The 18,802-nt window shown below is 38.2% G+C and overlaps 1 protein-coding gene across 1 annotated transcript in view; it reads left to right on the forward strand.

Moving 5' to 3' along the window:
* Positions 1 to 18,802, forward strand: part of NEB (nebulin) — a gene marked incomplete at its 5' end in the record, with an annotated part of 124,401 nt that overhangs the window by 88,794 nt on the left and 16,805 nt on the right. Inside the window, 23 exons of the mRNA XM_079538983.1 lie at positions 304 to 408; positions 572 to 679; positions 1,417 to 1,521; positions 2,155 to 2,259; positions 2,383 to 2,487; positions 3,261 to 3,365; positions 3,473 to 3,583; positions 4,060 to 4,170; positions 4,627 to 4,728; positions 4,870 to 4,968; positions 6,226 to 6,324; positions 8,866 to 8,976; positions 9,075 to 9,179; positions 9,982 to 10,086; positions 11,323 to 11,427; positions 12,282 to 12,392; positions 12,866 to 12,976; positions 13,801 to 13,914; positions 14,046 to 14,150; positions 14,561 to 14,665; positions 15,008 to 15,112; positions 15,918 to 16,010; positions 18,146 to 18,238. Of these exons, the coding sequence (XP_079395109.1) occupies positions 304 to 408; positions 572 to 679; positions 1,417 to 1,521; positions 2,155 to 2,259; positions 2,383 to 2,487; positions 3,261 to 3,365; positions 3,473 to 3,583; positions 4,060 to 4,170; positions 4,627 to 4,728; positions 4,870 to 4,968; positions 6,226 to 6,324; positions 8,866 to 8,976; positions 9,075 to 9,179; positions 9,982 to 10,086; positions 11,323 to 11,427; positions 12,282 to 12,392; positions 12,866 to 12,976; positions 13,801 to 13,914; positions 14,046 to 14,150; positions 14,561 to 14,665; positions 15,008 to 15,112; positions 15,918 to 16,010; positions 18,146 to 18,238 (2,418 nt within the window). The remainder of the gene's footprint in view (positions 1 to 303; positions 409 to 571; positions 680 to 1,416; positions 1,522 to 2,154; positions 2,260 to 2,382; positions 2,488 to 3,260; positions 3,366 to 3,472; positions 3,584 to 4,059; positions 4,171 to 4,626; positions 4,729 to 4,869; positions 4,969 to 6,225; positions 6,325 to 8,865; positions 8,977 to 9,074; positions 9,180 to 9,981; positions 10,087 to 11,322; positions 11,428 to 12,281; positions 12,393 to 12,865; positions 12,977 to 13,800; positions 13,915 to 14,045; positions 14,151 to 14,560; positions 14,666 to 15,007; positions 15,113 to 15,917; positions 16,011 to 18,145; positions 18,239 to 18,802) is intronic.

Consider the following 18,802-nt stretch of genomic DNA (forward strand, 5'->3'; position numbering starts at 1 on the left):
TAAGATCTCATCCCGTTATGAATTAAAAGAATCACTGACCTGCTGAGGTTGCTTTATTCACTCAGTCATGGACATAGAAGTGAAGTTTTATGATTCAGTGAAAGAAATACAAAACAATTGTGCGAATAGACAGCCTGTAGGGCAGATAAGAGATTTGCAATGTTTGGTTTGTTTTGCATGTTCAGTTTTCATTGACTTTGGTGAAAGGGTTTTGCAATTTCTTGTGTGAATATAAACGTGTATCTCCTGGAGCTGCTTTCCCTTGGTTTGTGTGGTTAACATGGTCTCTTTGCCAATCACTAGGTGGAGTACAAAAAGGACTATGAGAAGAAGAAAGATAAGTATACCACAGTTGTGGATACTCCAGAAAACTTAAGGACTGCAAAAGTCAACAAACAGATTAGTGATGTAAGTGTGGTCAGTCCCTTACAGCTATACTTCCTTCCCAGATTCTGCCCTTTGAAAATAATAACTTCAGTATTCACTTAAAAATGTTTCTCATCCTGATCTTTTTTTTCCACTGACACCGAGACTGTCAAGAAATAATGTGATCTCTGATTTGTACCTTCAGATTATTTACAAGTTGGAATATAACAAAGCGAAGCCCAAAGGCTACACTACAATTCACGACACCCCAATGCTGCTGCACGTGCGCAAAGTCAAGGACAGGATAAGTGATGTAAGTGAATCACCAAAAACACACAGTTAACTTCTTACCCTGATAAGTAGCATTTCTAACATCTGTGAAACTGGCATTAAAAATAGCTTCTCATTAGAGTGTGTTGATTTTGCTTGCATATAAAACTCTGAATGTATATAATGTCAGTTCTGAATAATCAGTTGGATATTAAGTTTCTCAGGACCTTTTTCATGTCAGGTTCTGCAGTAGCTCTTGGAATGTTTTTGCTGGGTTAGAGTGGCCCTCAATGCATAATAAAATTCAAAACTGGATTTGGTATCTCATCCATGGTAGCGGGTCATTAAGAAACAAAGATTCTTCAAAAGTGATCTGTGAATTGGAATACACTGGCTCCAAAATAAGTGCTACGTTTCAGAATCTGGAAAGGGATTTCTGGAAGACATTGAGTGTGCCCATCAGAAGATAGGTTTCTTTAAGGCATTTCTATTGAGTGCAGGAAAGTAGAAGCAGACAGAATTACCATTCGTATGTGAATTGTGTTAGCTTCATGGTGAGTTCTGCCTGCTGCATTATACATTCCTGACCAGGGCCCTTCTTTCCAGCAGACAGTTGATACTATGTTGTGTCAATGAAATTTCTTTTTTTGTGAAGATTTTATCTTTACAGAAGCAATTTTTAATATCGTGATTTTAATGTTCTGCTGCTGCTCTTATTGAAGTTGCTCGATTTTATGTGTTATTATCTTTGTAAACATTTTTTATGTTTTCTTTCTTTAGCTGAAATACAAAGAAGTGTATGAGAGGAATAAATCCCACTGCAATGTTGTAGCAGATTCAGTTCATATTAAGACTCCACGGCACGCTTACAAGCTGAACAGCAATGTGAGTTCCGTTTGATCAGTACTGCACTTCTGTTATGCACAGTGGTTGAGACCAGCAATGGTGACCAGGGGGAATTACTGTGAATTCTACTGAAATTCCTTGAGGTTGGACATGATTTCTAGTTCTTATGCTGCTTGAATTAACCATATGTTAATGTAGTTCATACTGAAGTACTCATTCTTGCAAATTCAGGAGATCACCTGAGATTTCTTGTATGTCCCACACCCACTATTCTTCTAGCTTTGCCCTTTTTTGAAAAAAACTGTGATAACGTTTTTGTAGGAGGAGTGAGAGCTTAATGAGAAGTTCTCATTTGTTTTTTATTAGTGGTGGCCCAACATCCGCTGCAATAAGCAAAGAATTGAAAGCACTTACCTTCCTCAAAGTTAAAACATCATTTCAGTCATTCATGGAACTTTATTGACCCAGCAGTTGATTAACTGAAGTAAATGGATATCTCCAGGATTGTACGTAATTCAAAGGAAAACCCTAATCTGATCTGGATGTAATTTCTTACATCTTTTACTTATCCAAACTGAAAGAGAATTTGCATTTATATGAATTTAATCTGTCAAGTACACAGCATTAAATTGTTGGGTTTTTGTTCATTTTTTGTTTTTTGCCTGTGAACAGCTGGATTATAAGAAGAAATATGAAGCAGCCAAGGCTCATTGGCACTGGATTGCTGATAGGCCTGACTTTGTCCAAGCAGCCAAGTCATCTCTGCAGCAGAGTGATGTAAGAAAGTCTGAACAACCTGAATATTCCCTTTCCCCTCATTTTTCCTTTTCACAGTTAAAAATTGTAATAGATCTGGGATTCTTTTTCTTTTTTTTCTGATCTTGTTATTGATTTCTACAGTACGAATACAAACTGGACCGAGAATTCCTGAAGGGATGCAAACTCTCTGTCACAGATGATAAGAACACAGTGTTGGCTTTAAACAATGCCATCTTGGCAAGTGATGTAAGTACTTGAGCATTCAGTTCTTTATTCTTCTTGAATTTACTACAAAAGCTACTTTGTTGGCAGTTTGGATTAAGAATGAAATGAAGCACTGGCACAGGCTGCCCAAGGAGGCTGTGGATGCCCCATCCCTGCAGGCATTCAAGGCCAGGCTGGATGTGGCTCTGGGCAGCCTGGACTGCTGGTTGGTGACCTGCACACAGCAGGGGGTTGGAACTGAGTGAGCACTGTGCTCCTTTGCAACCCAGGCCATTCTAGGATTCTGTGATTTGAAAAGTTGTGCTCGGTATCAATTATTTAATTAATTTATTTCAATGACAGACTGGTAAAATCTGAATAAATTTGATCTTGTAAATGTTACTGGACAAATATGTGGTCTTGGCAATTAAATAAGTATTTAAATTTTAACATTGCCTGAATACACTAGAGCTTTTCTTATCTATAGATTAACCTTACTGAAATGAAAATGTTGCCTGGAGTAAACAAAACAAGCAAACAAAAAAACAACAAAAAGCAAACTTGTCCTAACTTGTTCTTAATGCAGTATATCTTTAAGAATTACTAGAAATGTATTGAATTAATATATTTCACATATTACTAATATTCCAATTGAGAGCTATGTGGGTTTGGAGCCTGGAACAAATTTGTCTTGGAAAACATCAAAATATAAAATGATCTGCACCTTTTCCACTAAAAAGCAATGAGAACAACAGCAGTCTCTTTTGAAATCATCACAAAACAATGCTTAAAATGATGTATTTTCTCCTTGCTAGGTAAAATACAAAGAGAAGCACAACAAAGCTCGAGGAACATGCCTGGTTGTTCCAGATACACCTCAGATCCTCCTGGCTAAGAATGTCAGCTCTCTGGTATCTGAGGTAACACATCTGAAAGTTATTTATTCATGTTTATGGATATCCTTTAAATATTGGGTGAGGGTGTGTATGTGTGTTGTTTTTTACTTATTTTTCTCCTATGCTTTCAGAACAAATACAAAGAACACAGCAAGAAACAGCTACCACGTGGGTCTTACACAACCCTACCTGAGACAAGAGACACTGCTCATGTGAAAGAGGTGACCAAGAACGTCAGTGATGTAAGTAACTTCTGCAGTACTAATTTGCTGTGAGATTGAAAGCTGGTACCTATAATTGATGAGAGTGTTTCATATTTGAGTTTACATGGTGGAGTCTTATCATAAAATGCACAAGGACTCAGAAAAGATAAATTGTTACAATTTGGAATTGTAGGAACAGTTGGAATATTGTGGAGATACTCTGGAGAAAAGAGACAGACTTGAGTGCAAATGAATGAGTGTCCTTAATTCAGGTTTCATTTTTAATGGAACACAGTTTAAACAAAGATCCTCCAAACAGCCAGTTTATGTAATGTGAAATTAGATTAAGAATGTGAAAGTAGATTAAGACAAATGCACAGCGGCCTTAATATTTGAGGCTTAAGGCATTTTATCTGTCTTAACAGCTTCAGTGAACTTGTTTGTAAGCTTCAGTAGCATTCACCTGCCTGTGAAATAAAGAAAAAATCACTCATAGCCCTTTTTGTTCTTCGTAGACAAACTATAAAAAGAAGTTTGTGAAGGAGAAAGGCAAGTCTAATTATTCTATCATGCTGGAGCCTCCTGAAGTGAAACATGCCATGGAAGTTGCTAAAAAACAGAGTACAGTAAGTGTGTTTTGTGTTTTCATGAATTAACTGGTTTGTGTAAGAAAATTAAACCAAAGTCACCTGGCAAAAACTGACACACTTCTGGGTTTCTCCCAGCCTCCACATCCAGGTATAATTCTGAAGGACAAGGCTGTGAATTTTTACAGATGTAAAACTGCACTTAAATAAAGAATGTCCTTGAAAGTCATATTTATCGTTAATAATGTGAAGTAATCTTACACAAAGCATGTAAATAACTTAATTTTTTCCTTCACATATAATCACAATTGTGTATGCTTATTTCTTGTGCAATTTGACCACGTGCAAAAACAGATTCTCAAATCGATTCTTTGTAAAATCATTTTTAAAAAATCCCATATGCTTTCCCAGCAACATTTCTGTATCATTATTAGGTAATTTCCTCATGAACAAACTCAGTAATCTTTTTTTCCTTTGTCTGTCATCATGGATTAGATTGAATACAAGAAAGATGCCAAGTCAAAGCTCCACTACACACCTATTGCAGATCGCCCGGATATTAAGAAGGCAACTCAGGCTGCTAAGTTAATTAGTGATGTGAGTGGTGGTTTGTTTTTTTTTTAAATCTTCTTTATAGTTTCTATAGCACTAATTTTACTATTAGAACAGTGTTACAGAGCAATCAAAAGAGCGTTTCATCGATACTAAAATATACATAAATATTTTTTTCTTTGTTAGATTGAATATAAAAAGCGTGGAGAAGCTGGCCTTGGTGTGACCATGCTGGGACGTCCAGATATTGAGCTGGCAAAGGAAGTGTCCAAGCTAACCAGTCAGGTAATAACACAAAGCTGTGAAAGTTGGAAGCACTGAGAGAAGAAACACACCATTAACTTCTAGAGTCATGTTTTGACTAGAATTATTTCTAGGTTAAATAATAAGGGAATATTTTTAAAGGAACACCTTAAAGTATAAGATACATCCTAATGTGAGGTTAAGCAAACACTGAATTGAGAGTCTGATTCTGCTTGCTGTCAGATACGGCCCACCACTTTCTTGTAGTCACTTATTCAGTGTTTGTGGCTTTCCTAAAGTGCACCCAGTCTCACAAAAACTGGACTGGTGGAAAACTGCGCCCAGATTCTAGAACTCTGCTAACTTCAATGGGAGCAGAAGCAATCCTTCTGTACAGGCAAGAGTGGATTCATAGATGTTAGGAGATGAGGCATTTAATTTCTCTGCAGTTTATTCTGTCATCTCTAAAATCCTTGCATGTTTCCATCTTCTTGAAAATGGCACTTATAATTCTTCAGTGTGCAGTCTCAAATTTTGATGGCATATGGAAAGTTAAAATACAGAAACATAGAGATTTCTGAATAACTATCACAGATGTGTAAGTTCTGTGAAATGCTGAAAATAGTTGGTGTGCAAGGAGTAAACTGGCCTTCTTACAAGACTCTGTTAGATCCTAGTTGTTTGGTTGCCTAAGTCTGTGTGTCCTGTAGATTAAAACTGAAGATAGTCTTTGCCTCTAATAGCCAGCTGATTGATTTCAGAAGTGTTGTTTAAAATGAAAGGTTGCTGGTATTGGAAGCTGTTTTTTTTTTTTAAAAGTCTAGAGTTTGTAGTACATGTTTTGTCTCCAGGGTGAAATAGATGCAGATATGCTGGTTATTCATTTGTATGAAAAAAGGAAATGAAGCACTTATACACAGTACTAAGGCTGGCACGTTAGTCATGCTTTCTACTCCCCTCCCCCTCATTTCTGGGTACTGGCTTTAAAAGAAGCAGCCTTTTACCTGACTCTTCACAGTCATCCCTCATGCGATGAACAAGCAGTTTCTTTCAGCCACTTTCTTTCTATTTTGTGTCTTAAATCTTCTATTTTGGAGTCGGTATGCTGTGTTAACAGAAGCTTGTGTACTCTTTTGCACCGGTCGTGTTCTGCAACTAGTCTGAAGCAGATGGTTTCCTGTGAGTTTTCTCCCACCAGGACCTCAGTTCTGCTTGGTTCTTCCTTCCTGCTTCACGCTTTCATCCTGTCATGCATAACAAAATGCATTTCTGATCTTGCTCTCTTGCTACGCATTGTAGGCGGAATACCTGAAGCGGCACATGAGGGGGCACGGAGCTGCATCTTATGATACACCATGGATGAGAACGTTTAAGAAAGCTAATATGCTAAGTAGTCATGTAAGATAATTTTAAGTGACATGACTGGGAATGCCATTTTTCTGCATCTGTCTCTTTCCTGTGCACTTACAACTCCGTGTTGCTGAAGGATCTATGATGCACCAGTTACGCTGGGTCGTCTTCTGTCAAATGTGTTGAATGTTGAGACTGCATATTTAGATGTGCCTTTTTTTCCCATTTGGGAAGACTGTGCATGGGAGTTGTGTGCATGGGGAATGTCTCTTCCAGAAGCACCTCTTGAGGCTTGAAACGCTGCTGTGCCTTCGAAGATGGTTTTGAAACTTTGTTGTTTTTAATAGAAGTTCCAGTGCACTCCTGCAGTGCTCACCTCTTTCACCCCAAAATCCTAAAAGCAGCAATATAAGCTTGAGCTGGTTTTTCCAAGGCTGTATGAAAAACAGAAATGTTTATGCCAAACCCGAACAATGCTATGATTATTTCAAGTGAAAAGTCATTCCACATGCAGAATATTCACATTATTATTATTATTATTTTAATAATTCTGTTCGTACTTTTACTTAAACTACTCTGTTTACACTGTTCTGGAGTGGCATAATGGTGTATGATTAAATAAGCCCTGAGAAGTGTGCGTTGTAGTGATCTGAGGGCGAATATTTTCTTACATTCTTTGCTGTCTCAAGAGCTCTGGAAAACAGAAGGCCTATGGCTGCATGGCAGCTTTGAAGCGCAGCAGGCAGATCCGTGCCATTTTGGTTTGGCACTTGTATTTGCAAATGAAAAAGGAGGATTACGTTTTTTTTCTGCATCTAGTCACAACTACTGCATGTAAGTTTGCATGCTTTAATGACAGCCACCATGCTTGTTGGGGAAAGCAAGAATCGTTTTGGTACTACTGAGGACTCTTGAACTGACACCTCGTCTGGAACAACTGCTGTACAAGAGAAAGAAGAAATGATGTTTATTTCCACGCAGTGATAATGAGCTCCTCCTCCTTTCCCACACTTTTGCTCCAAGGCCAGCCAGCTCTCCTCTTAGTCTTATAAACTCGCTTTGATGAGATTTTGGTCCTGAGAGCAAATCAGCTTTTTCAGAGGTGGTAAGGGGGCAAATACCAATTGGCATCATCTTTCACTTTATTTTTCTCTTGGGTATTTCTTCTCATGAATTTATTCTTTATGAAACATTATGTCTTCTTTGTGAAACTTCTTCTTAAAGCAGCTTGTTTATCCACTTATCTTTTTTTGGGGGGGTTGTATTTCTGCTGTCTGGCATGCTTGCTTTCAGTTTGTGCAGCTCTTCAGTAACATTTCTGGGCTTACAAGCAGCAAACTCTTTGGCATGATGGTCTGATCTTCAACATATGTTGCATAGCTTTCATAACTTGTATTCTTGTATGCTTGCTTATTTCCACTTTCGTGAGGTCAGGACTAATACTGATTCTTTTAATGTCAAAAATGTTGAGTATTGTTCTCTTACAACAGCTCCATAATTTGTAGATTTACCTGTTTCACTGTGTGCTTCACCTGAATGCTGGCATGTTTTGCAAAGCAAAAGAGCAGTGGCATGAACTGCATGGTGATGGATGGGCAAGAATATGCCAGTGAATTCAGAAGTGTGAAATATGATTATACAAAGTGATTTTATTCTGCATTCAAGCAGGCCAGTCATGGATTATTTGAGGTTCTTTTTCTTACAGTCTTCTACAACTCCTCAGAAACGATTTTATGAATCTTTGGCAGCAAATATATATATACTAAAACAAAACTGTTCATAATGGAACAACCTCTTGCAGATATGCAAGAAACAGTGAGGAGTTACCCTTTAACAGCAGGGATGGAGGAGATGAATGAGGATGTCCTCATTAAAGTCATTAGCCAAACTCCCATTTGTCATCAGCCTGCCATATGTGCCTCCAGCCTGGGTCTGCTGAAATACTATAGCTTACATTGATCCAGTTCACATTGCTGATATTAATCTGTTTTCTGGAAGTGTTGCTAAGCCCCTATCCATTCTAATTCCTAGAGTCCCATGTATGTGATCATTATCATCTGTCTCTGCTTCCTACAAACACAGTATGTTTAACAGTATGTATTTATGTGTTTGATATGTTGATGGTCTTTGATGCTGCTGTGTCCTGAGGTTGCCTTAAAAGCTTGTGTTTCTCCAAGAAGAATGTTAAAAGCTTATTTTCAACAGTCTTTGTGCTGTCAGTTTTTGTCTCTTTGTGAAATGTCTTATGTGTATGCACAGTTGTCACTGAATGAGAAATTCTTCATCTCACAGAGGATCAGAACTTGTCTGTGTCTTGTCAACACCTCTCTTGTCTATGTTTGTTACTGTTTTTACAATGAGGAGATGTTACATGTGCACTGATTGAAAGTAATATTTCCTAAATACAGATGTAGATTTTCTTTCCATATTAGATGATCTTTAAAGTAACCTTTATTCCAATGGATGCCTTCAAGTTACTGCATTTTTGTTATTCTGCTTGCAGTCAGAATGTACTACGGTCTGTTTGCCTTCCACAGCCAAGGTGAATACTTGAGAACAGATGTAATATCTTGTTGTTTTTACATTTAGGTGAAATACAAGGAGAACTTTTCCAAAGAGAAGGGTAAAAAGCCAAAGTATGATTTAAAGGAGGCTAAAATCTACAAGACCATGAAAGATGCTCACAACATGGCTAGTGAGGTATGCTCACTTACACATTGCCACTAAAAGTTTCAGATCTTCTGTGGGAAAGGCTTCCTCCATCTTCACTGATGTCGTTTATCCTTTCGAATCCACAGGTGAAATACAAAGCAGATCTCAAGAAACTTCATAAGCCTGTCACAGACATGTCTGAGTCGCTGATCATGAACCATGTCCTGAATACCAGCCAACTCGCCAGTGCTGTAAGCTCATTAACTAACCCCAGATCCTTTTGACTTTTCCATTCCCACTGATTCCAGCCTGAACTGATCTCTGCTAATTATTTCTTTAATGATTACTCCCTTTGCTATAGTTCATGGGCCATCACCTGGTAGTGATCTCTTCTCTACTTTCTAACTGTTGTTTCCTAGTGAACTAGCAACTTTCTCACATTTGTTCTCTGGAAGTGTAATCTTTATTAGCTGTAGAGCTGCTAGTATTTTAAATCCACTAATCGTTTTCAGTGGATTCCTTCTTCATTACATTTTAACTGATCTCATCTCACTAACAAATGCTATTTTCTTCTTTCTTTTTTATTTTTTCTTTATTGCTTACTATATTTAAAACTTTTTTTTTTTCTCTGCTTTTTCATTTCCTTTTTATGTTTAACGTCCTCCTACTGTAGAGGTACAGAATTTCTTCTAACAAAATACTTGAAAATTTTATTGAGGAAATATGAAAATCATTGCTGCCTGGCACAGCCTTTTTTATGTATCCACTGTGTTGCCTTTGGTTTTGTTTTTTTTGTTGTTTACTTTTTGTCTTCCTTTTTTTCATTCCTGGTTTTGCAAAAATTTTGCTGCAATCAAAATGATCCAAAAAGACAACTCACGTCTTTAAAAATTATTTGATGCTGAGAGTTAAACTTCTTGTTTTTGTCTTGCTTTTTGTATTTCTAATTTCTCTTTGATGTTCCATTGAAGTGTTGCTTTGATTGGACCTAAGAAGTAGATTTGCTGAGGGATTTTTTTTTTATTGAGATGATTTTTGACACCTTCCCTTCAGTACCAGTACAAGAAGCAATATGAGAAGAGTAAGGGTCACTACCATATGGTGCCAGATAATCTTGAACAGGTTCATCTAAGGGAGGCATCAGAACTGCAGAGCCACGTAAGTTGGTCACGTGTTTCTCATTAACCATACTCATTGAGTTCTGAAGTCTCCACCACTGAAACCATCCATTAACAAAAGTTAATGAGAAATATTTGTACATTTGCAAGTTTACACACATACAAAACATCCATGAGGTCTTCATTGTAGAGTAAATCTCTTATTTACTTATTCTTGTTGTATCTGGATGGATACTCAGCGTAATACTTTTACTAAGGGGATTTCATCTATACTAAAATAGACTTGATAATCTCAGAAACTGGAAATTGGAAAGAAAAAAAAAATATTGTAACTGAGAGCAAATTTCAGTTGCTTTGTCCATTCCAGTCTCAAGTGATACAGAGAAGAACTCTGCCATTCGTTTTCTGCATGCATGATTCCTTTAATGAAAACAATACTACTGCTGCTCTTAGGTATGGCTGTTGACACTTCTTTTCCTCAAACAAGGGCATTTATCCTCAGGTTTGGTCTTTTAATCCTCCTCATTCCAGGTATTTATTGGGCCTAAAGCAAGAGAGAAGTTACTACTGGAACATGAAGGGCTGTAGATTATGTTCTGCTGCAGAAAAATGGCACAGAACTGTAAAAACTGCATAGTAGATGACTACAAGAAAATGACTGTTCATCAGTTTTTAGCGTAGTCCAAATGTAGTGGAAGAGCAACCACTTGTTGCTCTGGTGTGAGATTGAGATTGGTCTGAGCCAAGGACAGAGCATTGCCTCCTGCAGCAGTTTGAAAATGGATAAAGACAGGATACTGTATGGGGAAGCAGAATGTATTAACTGTGGAGACAGTTTACTCACTGGATACAAATGCACAGACTTAGGGAAGAAGATGCTGAGTTGTATCTTCTCAAGCCCTCCCACTAACACTAAAGCAGTTTATTAACATGGCTGAACTCAACCATCATCAGGAGCAGATTGAGTGCTTTCAGGCTAGTTTTGTACACTTCCTGTCTTCCTTCTTGTCATCAGTTATTTCTTGAAATCAGAGCTGATGCTGATTATTTTCTGCAACAGGAAATATGTCACTAGAATTTTATGCCATACGCACTGAGCTGCAAGGCTGACCTTTGATTTTACATTTTAAGGTCAATAATATGTATTTCAGGAAGATAATCAATGTCAGAAGTTCATTTTTTTACAAGAGATCAGTTGATCACAGTAGGCATATACTAGCTGAAGAGCTAAGTTATTTGATTATTTTGAAGGGTAACTGTTTTCCTTTCTTCTTAGGTGAAATACAAAGAAAAGTATGAGAAGGAAAAAGGTAAACCTATGCTGGACTTTGAAACTCCAACATACCTAACTGCAAAGGAATCTCAGCTCATGCAGAGTGAGGTAAGGTTAAAAGGAATGCTTAGAAGCTAAAGAAACTTTAACATCTATTTTTTTTTATAGTTAAACTTTCACATTGATTTACACTTGCAATTATATTTGTGTCTTGTGTATGCCAATAGCTTGAAAAACTGTCATGTTTCTTTATACTGGTTGTAGGATATTATTTAAGAATCGTGTCGTTTTCCTGTGCCACCGTGAAGTGTAGATTTTCTGTAATTTTCCATTGAGAAGCTGTCAGTACATTGAGCTTAAGGAAATCTTTGAGTGCCTAGAAGCAATGCAGAATGAAATATACTTCACTTAAACTCTTGCCACAGGAACATGTTATGTATGTCAGCTACCGTCGTCCACAGAAAATGTGCTGGTTATCCTTTTCACCTGAGAACTCTGTGTTTGAAAAACCCACTTGCTGCCTGTTTGTCTCCGTTGTCACAGTGTTCTTCACTGTCGTTCTATTTCCTAAGGCAGTTATTTTTTGTTTGTTTGAACTATTATCTTGTTCTGTTGCAGATGAAGGCTTACCCGTGTTGAAAAGCATTTGTATGAGGCCCTTAGTCGCTGTGTTTGAATGACTCCATTAAATGTTTTCTCTGCACATACAAATATGTAGGAAACAAACAAACAAACATAATGCCAGGTCATATCTGCATTGGAAGTAATGAGCTATTTAATGGACTTCAGCAGAAAGAAGATTGATTAATTTAGCTCTCAGCAGCACTGGCTGTAGAAGATCATCACTGTGCCATTAATACCAAACTCTGCTCCTTCTCCATTCTCCCAGAAGTTTTTCATGTAATTAAGAATAATGTAATAAGTATTTGCTATTTTGCTTTTTTTCTTCTTATTCTCATTAGAAAGAATATAAGAGGGACTTTGAAGAGTCCATTAAGGGCAGAAACCTTACTGGCTTGGAGATAACACCATCCTTATTACATGTCAAATATGCAACCAAAATAGCAAGCGAGGTAGCAGTTACTCTGTTTTTGTTTCCTCTTACGAGTTAAATAATTCCACTAAGTATTCTCAACAATATTTTTTTTCACCACTTTCTTTTTCCTAACCATTCACTTTAAGCATGTTTTCATATATTTTGTGTTGTGACCTAATTTGTCATGGACACTTAACTGTTTTTTGTTAACTGTATTCATGTTCACTGTGTCCCTTTATGACATGCTTCAACATAACTGTTCTGTAGTGGAGTGTGTACATGTGTGCCCTTGCAGTTTATCTTGAACAGTAATAACTGCACTCTGTTCCATTGCAGTGGCTCTTTTATAACCCTAAAAAATATTCTTTGCTGTTTTCAAAAGTCCTTCTTTAATTTGGAGCTTTTAGTTTAATTTTGGTTTTGTTTTGTTTTTTTTTTCATTTTTGCAATACAGCTGGAGTGTGTAGAACTCTTCTGTAGTCTGGCTTTGTGCTTTTCTTTCTTCCACAGAAAGAATACAGGAAGGATCTGGAGGAGGGTGTCAAAGGTAAAGGACTATCAGTTTTGGAGGAGACTCCAGACATGTTAAGAGCAAAGAATGCAACTCAGATCCTGAATGAGGTACGGAACACCAGGATGTGGTCACTACCTACAAACTCCTGAGTGGACAGAAAAGAATAAAACAGAATGTGTATGGTGACTAATGTTAGTGAAGCAAAGAGCTCCTGTTAAATGATAAATGCTTTCTGGGTGTCTCAAAAACAGCAGCAAGGCTGGTGGGCAGTTCCACCTGCCCAGGCCAGACTCAGAGCAGCCGGCTGTTGACTGCTACAGGGCTGATGGCCAAGGTGGACTCTTCCCCAGCCCAATGGAGAGAGGTGGCCAGCAGAGAATGAAATGCAAACTTCACCTGATTTATTTACAGGGTGTACTGTTAAAATAAACACTGGATAGTGACTATTTTCAGAGGATAAAGTTAGGTCGTACTTTAAGGGTTTTAATATCAGCAGATTGAAGCTGAAAAAAGTAACATTTTAGTGTTAATTTGATACGAGTTGTTAACACAGACCCTTAGGATGAGCATGCTGATTGACAACAGCATTTTGGTACTTACAGCAAGCATTTTTGAGTCATTCAGATATTTTATAACCACACAACATTGCAGACATACTCAGCAAGATTTGGCAGAATTGGCATAAAGAGATAAGAAATATACCCATCTATACAAAGTACATCTTTTAGACCTTACTGGAGGACCTCGGTTGGACTGTTGGTTCTCAATATTTAAGTTATAAAGTACACACTGATGGCATCATGTGTGTGTTTAATTCTAAGCTTATAGAAGTTGTAGTCCTGCTTAGTGGTGTGATCATGACAATACCTGAAATTGCCAAGGGGATAGCATTCACATCAGTAAAATATCTCTTTATTGTCTTCATCTGCAGAAAGAGTACAAAAAAGCCTTGGAATTAGAAATCAAAGGAAAAGGTCTATCAGAACTGGCTTTGGAAACACCCGATTTTGTGAGAGCAAAGAATGCCACCGACATTGCTAGCCAGGTCTGTGTGTATGACTCATTTATCTGCTGTCTGTCTTTGAAGGAAAAAATCAGTGTGTGTGTTTGTTTGTTGGAATGTAAGTCATTGCTAAGATATGATGAATGCATCTAAATGTGAGCTTTCCCTGACAGATCAAATACAAACAGTTGGCAGAAATGGAGAAGGCCAACTACACCAGTGTTGTCGATACTCCAGAGATCATTCATGCCCAGCAAGTCAAAAACCTTTCAAGCCAGGTACCTTGAGTATAAATGAATACAATCACTGCTCTTGTGGGAACCTTGAGTGGATACTGATCAGGAGCACCTAAATAACCTCCTGTCACAGCATTCAGGAGATACACCAGAAAAGCTGATGGTGGTAGAACGGTGACAATTAAATATTGAAATTAATTTATTTTAATGCTGTCTGAAGTGGAACGGTAATTTCTATTGGTTTTGCAGTCCCAAAGCTATTTTTTGCTTTAAGTAAACATAGCTGAATTTTCCTATCCCTTAGTAACTTTAAAATGAATCCTACACAGAGGTGTATCTGAAACAGAAGTGCTCAGAATTCCATAAAGATGGGCATTATGCAACAGTAAGTAGAGACAGGCTGGTTATTAGTTCTTTTGTACTAATAGCATGTGTTTTGTATTTTGTATCAGAAAAAATACAAGGAGGAGGCAGAAAAGACCATGCCATACTATGTGCCTGTAGCAGACACACCAGAAATGCAGAGAGTCCGTGAGAATCAAAAGAACTTCAGCACGGTACGTGTGCACAAAATATTGTTAACTGTCAAACAATAAAAAATACACAGTTTTTTTTTGACACTTAATAAGGTCCAAATACCACACCTGAATCCCTCCTGGTCTACTCTGCCTCAGTCTGGCACCTTTCAAGATTTTTGATGGAGGCAGTTGATCTCCTGTTACAAATTTAAGTCAGAATAGTTGTAACTGTATGTCTTAATATCACTGTTGGTGATGTTAAAATGAGCACCTTATAAGGTGTACTTGAAAATATTTTTCTTAGCTTCAAAGAAAGCTCTGTGAGTAAATTTTTGTGGCATACGGTCAACATTTGACTTCTTACTACAACTTTTTCAACAGCTTCAGTATCAGTGGGACTTACAGAACAGTAAAGGAAAAGTGACAGTTGTACAAGATACACCAGAAATGCTGCGTGTGAAGGAAAACCAGAAGAATTTCAGCTCGGTACAGTTATTTTTCTGTTTTCAATGCTCATTCCAAGGAAAAGACCCTCCAGGGTTTAATGTGATGTGTTTAATACAATAATTATTTTAGTCTCTTCCTCATAGACAGTTATTTTCTTCACTGAAATGTATGTAAGGTTTTTTTCCAAAGAAATTAGTTTTATTGTAAGCAGATTTAGCTGATTTAAGGTACTCCTTTTTATCTGCTGTCACTTGTGGAGTTCTCTGATTGCAGTCTTTTCCATATGTTTAGCTGTCATATAGCTGAACTATCATCCCTGTGCTTGATATGTTTCCAGTGTCCACCTTTCTTTTGTTCTGTTGCCATGTAAGTAGTGCAGTCTTGCTGTATTGCAACTTTTTTCTTTCAGTGGAAAGTGAACTGCCTGCCTGATGTTTCACATGTCATGTGTTACCATGAAGTGCCTATTGTCTGCTGTTTGCCACCAGTACCATTAGCCTAGTGGGTGGAAGGAATTTGTGTGAAACATCCCCAAACAAACTGGAACTGGAAGCACAAACTAAACTAGTACTTGTCCTAGTTATTCATTCCTAAAATGTTTTGATAGTCTCCTTAAAATGCATAACTACAAATATAAATGATCAGCCCTGTTTTTGCACAAATGGCACTTGGTGGAAACAAGACAGGTAGGCAGTAAGGCAGTGACTGCAGGTGGTCCTTCATGTTTGCTTTCATCCTGCACTGTTATGTGCAAATCACTGTCGTGAAACTTTATTCACTCTCTTGGAGAAATAATGTTGTGTTTTGAATGCTTAACCTTGTTGTCTTGATTCTGAATGTTAAGATTTTATATAAAGAAGATATTGGAACTGGAACTACTATTGAAAAGACGCCAGAGATGCAGAGAGTTAAGAGAACCCAGGATGCAATTAGCTCGGTACAAAACAATTGATTTTTAATACTCTACAGGTGCTAATTCAACTTGAAGTAATATTCTTTTCCCCTCTCACTTCTTTAAATGTTGCTAACTGTGGTTTGGCAATAATCCATTCAGCTGAGGGTTACTTTCTAAAAGTTTTGCCTTTTCTTGTGACTTAATCTTTCTAATGATTAATATTCAATTTGTTACTTACAATCAATTTCTAAAATCTGAAAGCACTTGTCATATTTTTAATCTCATCCCAAACACATTTTATTTATGAGAGACTGAAGTAACTGTTTGGGTGGAAAGGCACCTCTTGACATCATCTACTCCAGCTCCTTTGCTCAGTTGAGTTCAGCTAGGGCAGGTTGTCCTGCACTGCTCTGAGTTTTAATACCTCAAAGGACTTTAGTTATTCAGAAGGACCCAACAGCCTCTCTGAGAAACCTGCTCTGGTGTCTGACCAGCCTCACAGTTAACAAAATATTTTGCTATGTTCAGATTGAATTTCCTATTTTTTAACTTGTGCCCATCACTGCTCATCGCATCACTGGGTGCTGCTGAGAGGAGTTGCTCCCTTGTTTTCCTTCCAGGTTCTTACACCTATTGGTAAGTTCCTCCCAAGTCTCCTGTCCTACTGGCTGAAGAGTCCCAGCTCTCTAAGCCCCATCTCCTATCAAATATGTTCCGGTCCCTTCATCAACTCTGTGGCCTTGTGCTGGAATCTTTCCATGTCCCTCTTGTACTGGGAGCCCAGAACTGATCACAGCACTCCAGGTGTGACCACACCAGTGCTGAGGGGAAGGATCACCTCCCTCCGCCTGCTGGCACTGCTCTTCCTAGTGCAGGCCAGGGTCTGTTGGCCTTCCTTGCCCCAAGGGTGCATGGCTGCTCACGGTCAGCTTGTTGTGCACCAGGTCACCAAGGCCTTTCTCTGCAGAGGTGCTTCCCAATCAGCCAGCCGGCATGTTCTGGTGCCTGCTGCTATTCCTCCCCAGGTGCAGGACTTCACGTTTCCCCATGCACTTCATGAGTTTCCTGTCAACCCTTTTCTCCAGCCTGTCAGCATCCCTCTAGATGCCAACACAACTGCAGAGTTTCTCAGCCGCTCCTCCCACTTGTGTGCCATTTGTAAGCTAGCTGGGAGTGCCCTCTCTCCCAGCCTCCACTAATGAATGTAAAACAGCACTGGCCCCACTGTGGACCCCTGGGACACACTCCTTGTGCTCTGATCTCCAGCTGGCTCCCATGACATTGATCAAAGAGCTCTGGACTGCTCATTCAGCCACATTCCAGTCCAGCATACTGTGCACCCATCTGACCTGTCCTTTGTGAGGAAGTTAGGGGCAGCCTACTAAAGCATGTCTTGTAAAACTGTCATATTTAAAACACTGTAATACTCTAATGTTGGAATAATGGTGTGTAATTCTTTTCTTTCGAGAATTTTTTACACGCTTCTAAAGAAATTTGGACGTGATTTTCGTGTAAGAGCTGCTAACATTTCAGCCACTTGTTTCATGTATATTGTGTTGAATATGTTCTCGTAAGACGCTGTTGTCCTGTTTTGGTTATACTAAAATAGAAATGAAAATAGCACTGATATCAAAACTTAATTGCTAAACTATTGTATGACGACCCTCAGCTCTGTTGAATAATGATGATCTTTACAAATTCTGAATTCTACATCATATTGATGTAATTTAATGTAATGTAATTAACTCCAGATCATATTGAATCTGTTCAAAGGCATTTACAATAGTCTTGAGAAAACCTTTTGATGAGGGTGCCAGTCATAGTGAAATCTCACCCAGCAGTCTGCTTGTAATGGCAGTGGGAGTGCTGGAACACCAGCTTTCTGCTCGTGTTGAAGCCAGTGAGATCTTCTAAATTGTCCACCTCCTTGAAATTGGAATAATGCTCTTTATGTATCTGCATAGGAATCCATGGTGCCTATTTTAAGGCCATTAGGCTAAAATTTTTAGATTATTATATATACTTATATATATACACACATATATATTTAATTTCAGAGAGTTTGTGCAATGTAAGTGCCCCCTGCTTTTTTTATTCATGCAGTTTGTCACCTGTACCATGCATCAACTGTGCTTTAACATAAATTCTAATTTTTTCTAATGTCTGTGCCTTTGTAGATTAAGTACAAGGAGAGCATTGGAAAAGGAACTCCAATTCCTGATCTCCCAGAAGTGAAACGTGTCAAGGAGACGCAGAAGCACATCAGCTCGGTAGTGGCCAATATTTTCTACTTACCTCTCTATAACTTCTCAGAGCTCAGTTTGCAGCCTCTGGTAGTGTTTATGGGTATTTCGTTGTTGTTGTTGAAGGAGAACAGATCCCTTACATCCCTTCTTCTGCAGCAGGAAGTTGAATTTTGCAGCCATCGTTACAGCTGTATCACTTCCCTGCATTATTTCTGTGACCACAGAAATGAAATAAAAAAAATACACAGAGGAGATCTTACTGTTCCAAAAAAATGGAGCAGCTAGAGAGAAAGAAGTAAATTGGAGCCTCTTTTTGTAGTCAAAGAACCTAGCAACGGTTATAAATGGAAAAAAGTATCTGCTTTCTCCATGTTTAGTTAATTGTAGATTCTAAGAATCAAATCCAGTTCTCCTGACTTTGAGCCATCGTTTCCTGCAGCCTTACTTTGCTCTCTCAATACAGTACTGAAGGAGAGTATAGTCTTGTAATTGTTGGTACCTTGGATGTTTGCTATACAATGCTGAGGAGCTGCCATAGGATGAATGTCTAATGATTTACTACTCCTAATGTTAAGTAGTTTCTCTCTT

This window comes from Tetrao urogallus (assembly GCF_951394365.1).
Source record: "Tetrao urogallus genome assembly, chromosome: 8".
NCBI lineage: Eukaryota > Metazoa > Chordata > Aves > Galliformes > Phasianidae > Tetrao > Tetrao urogallus.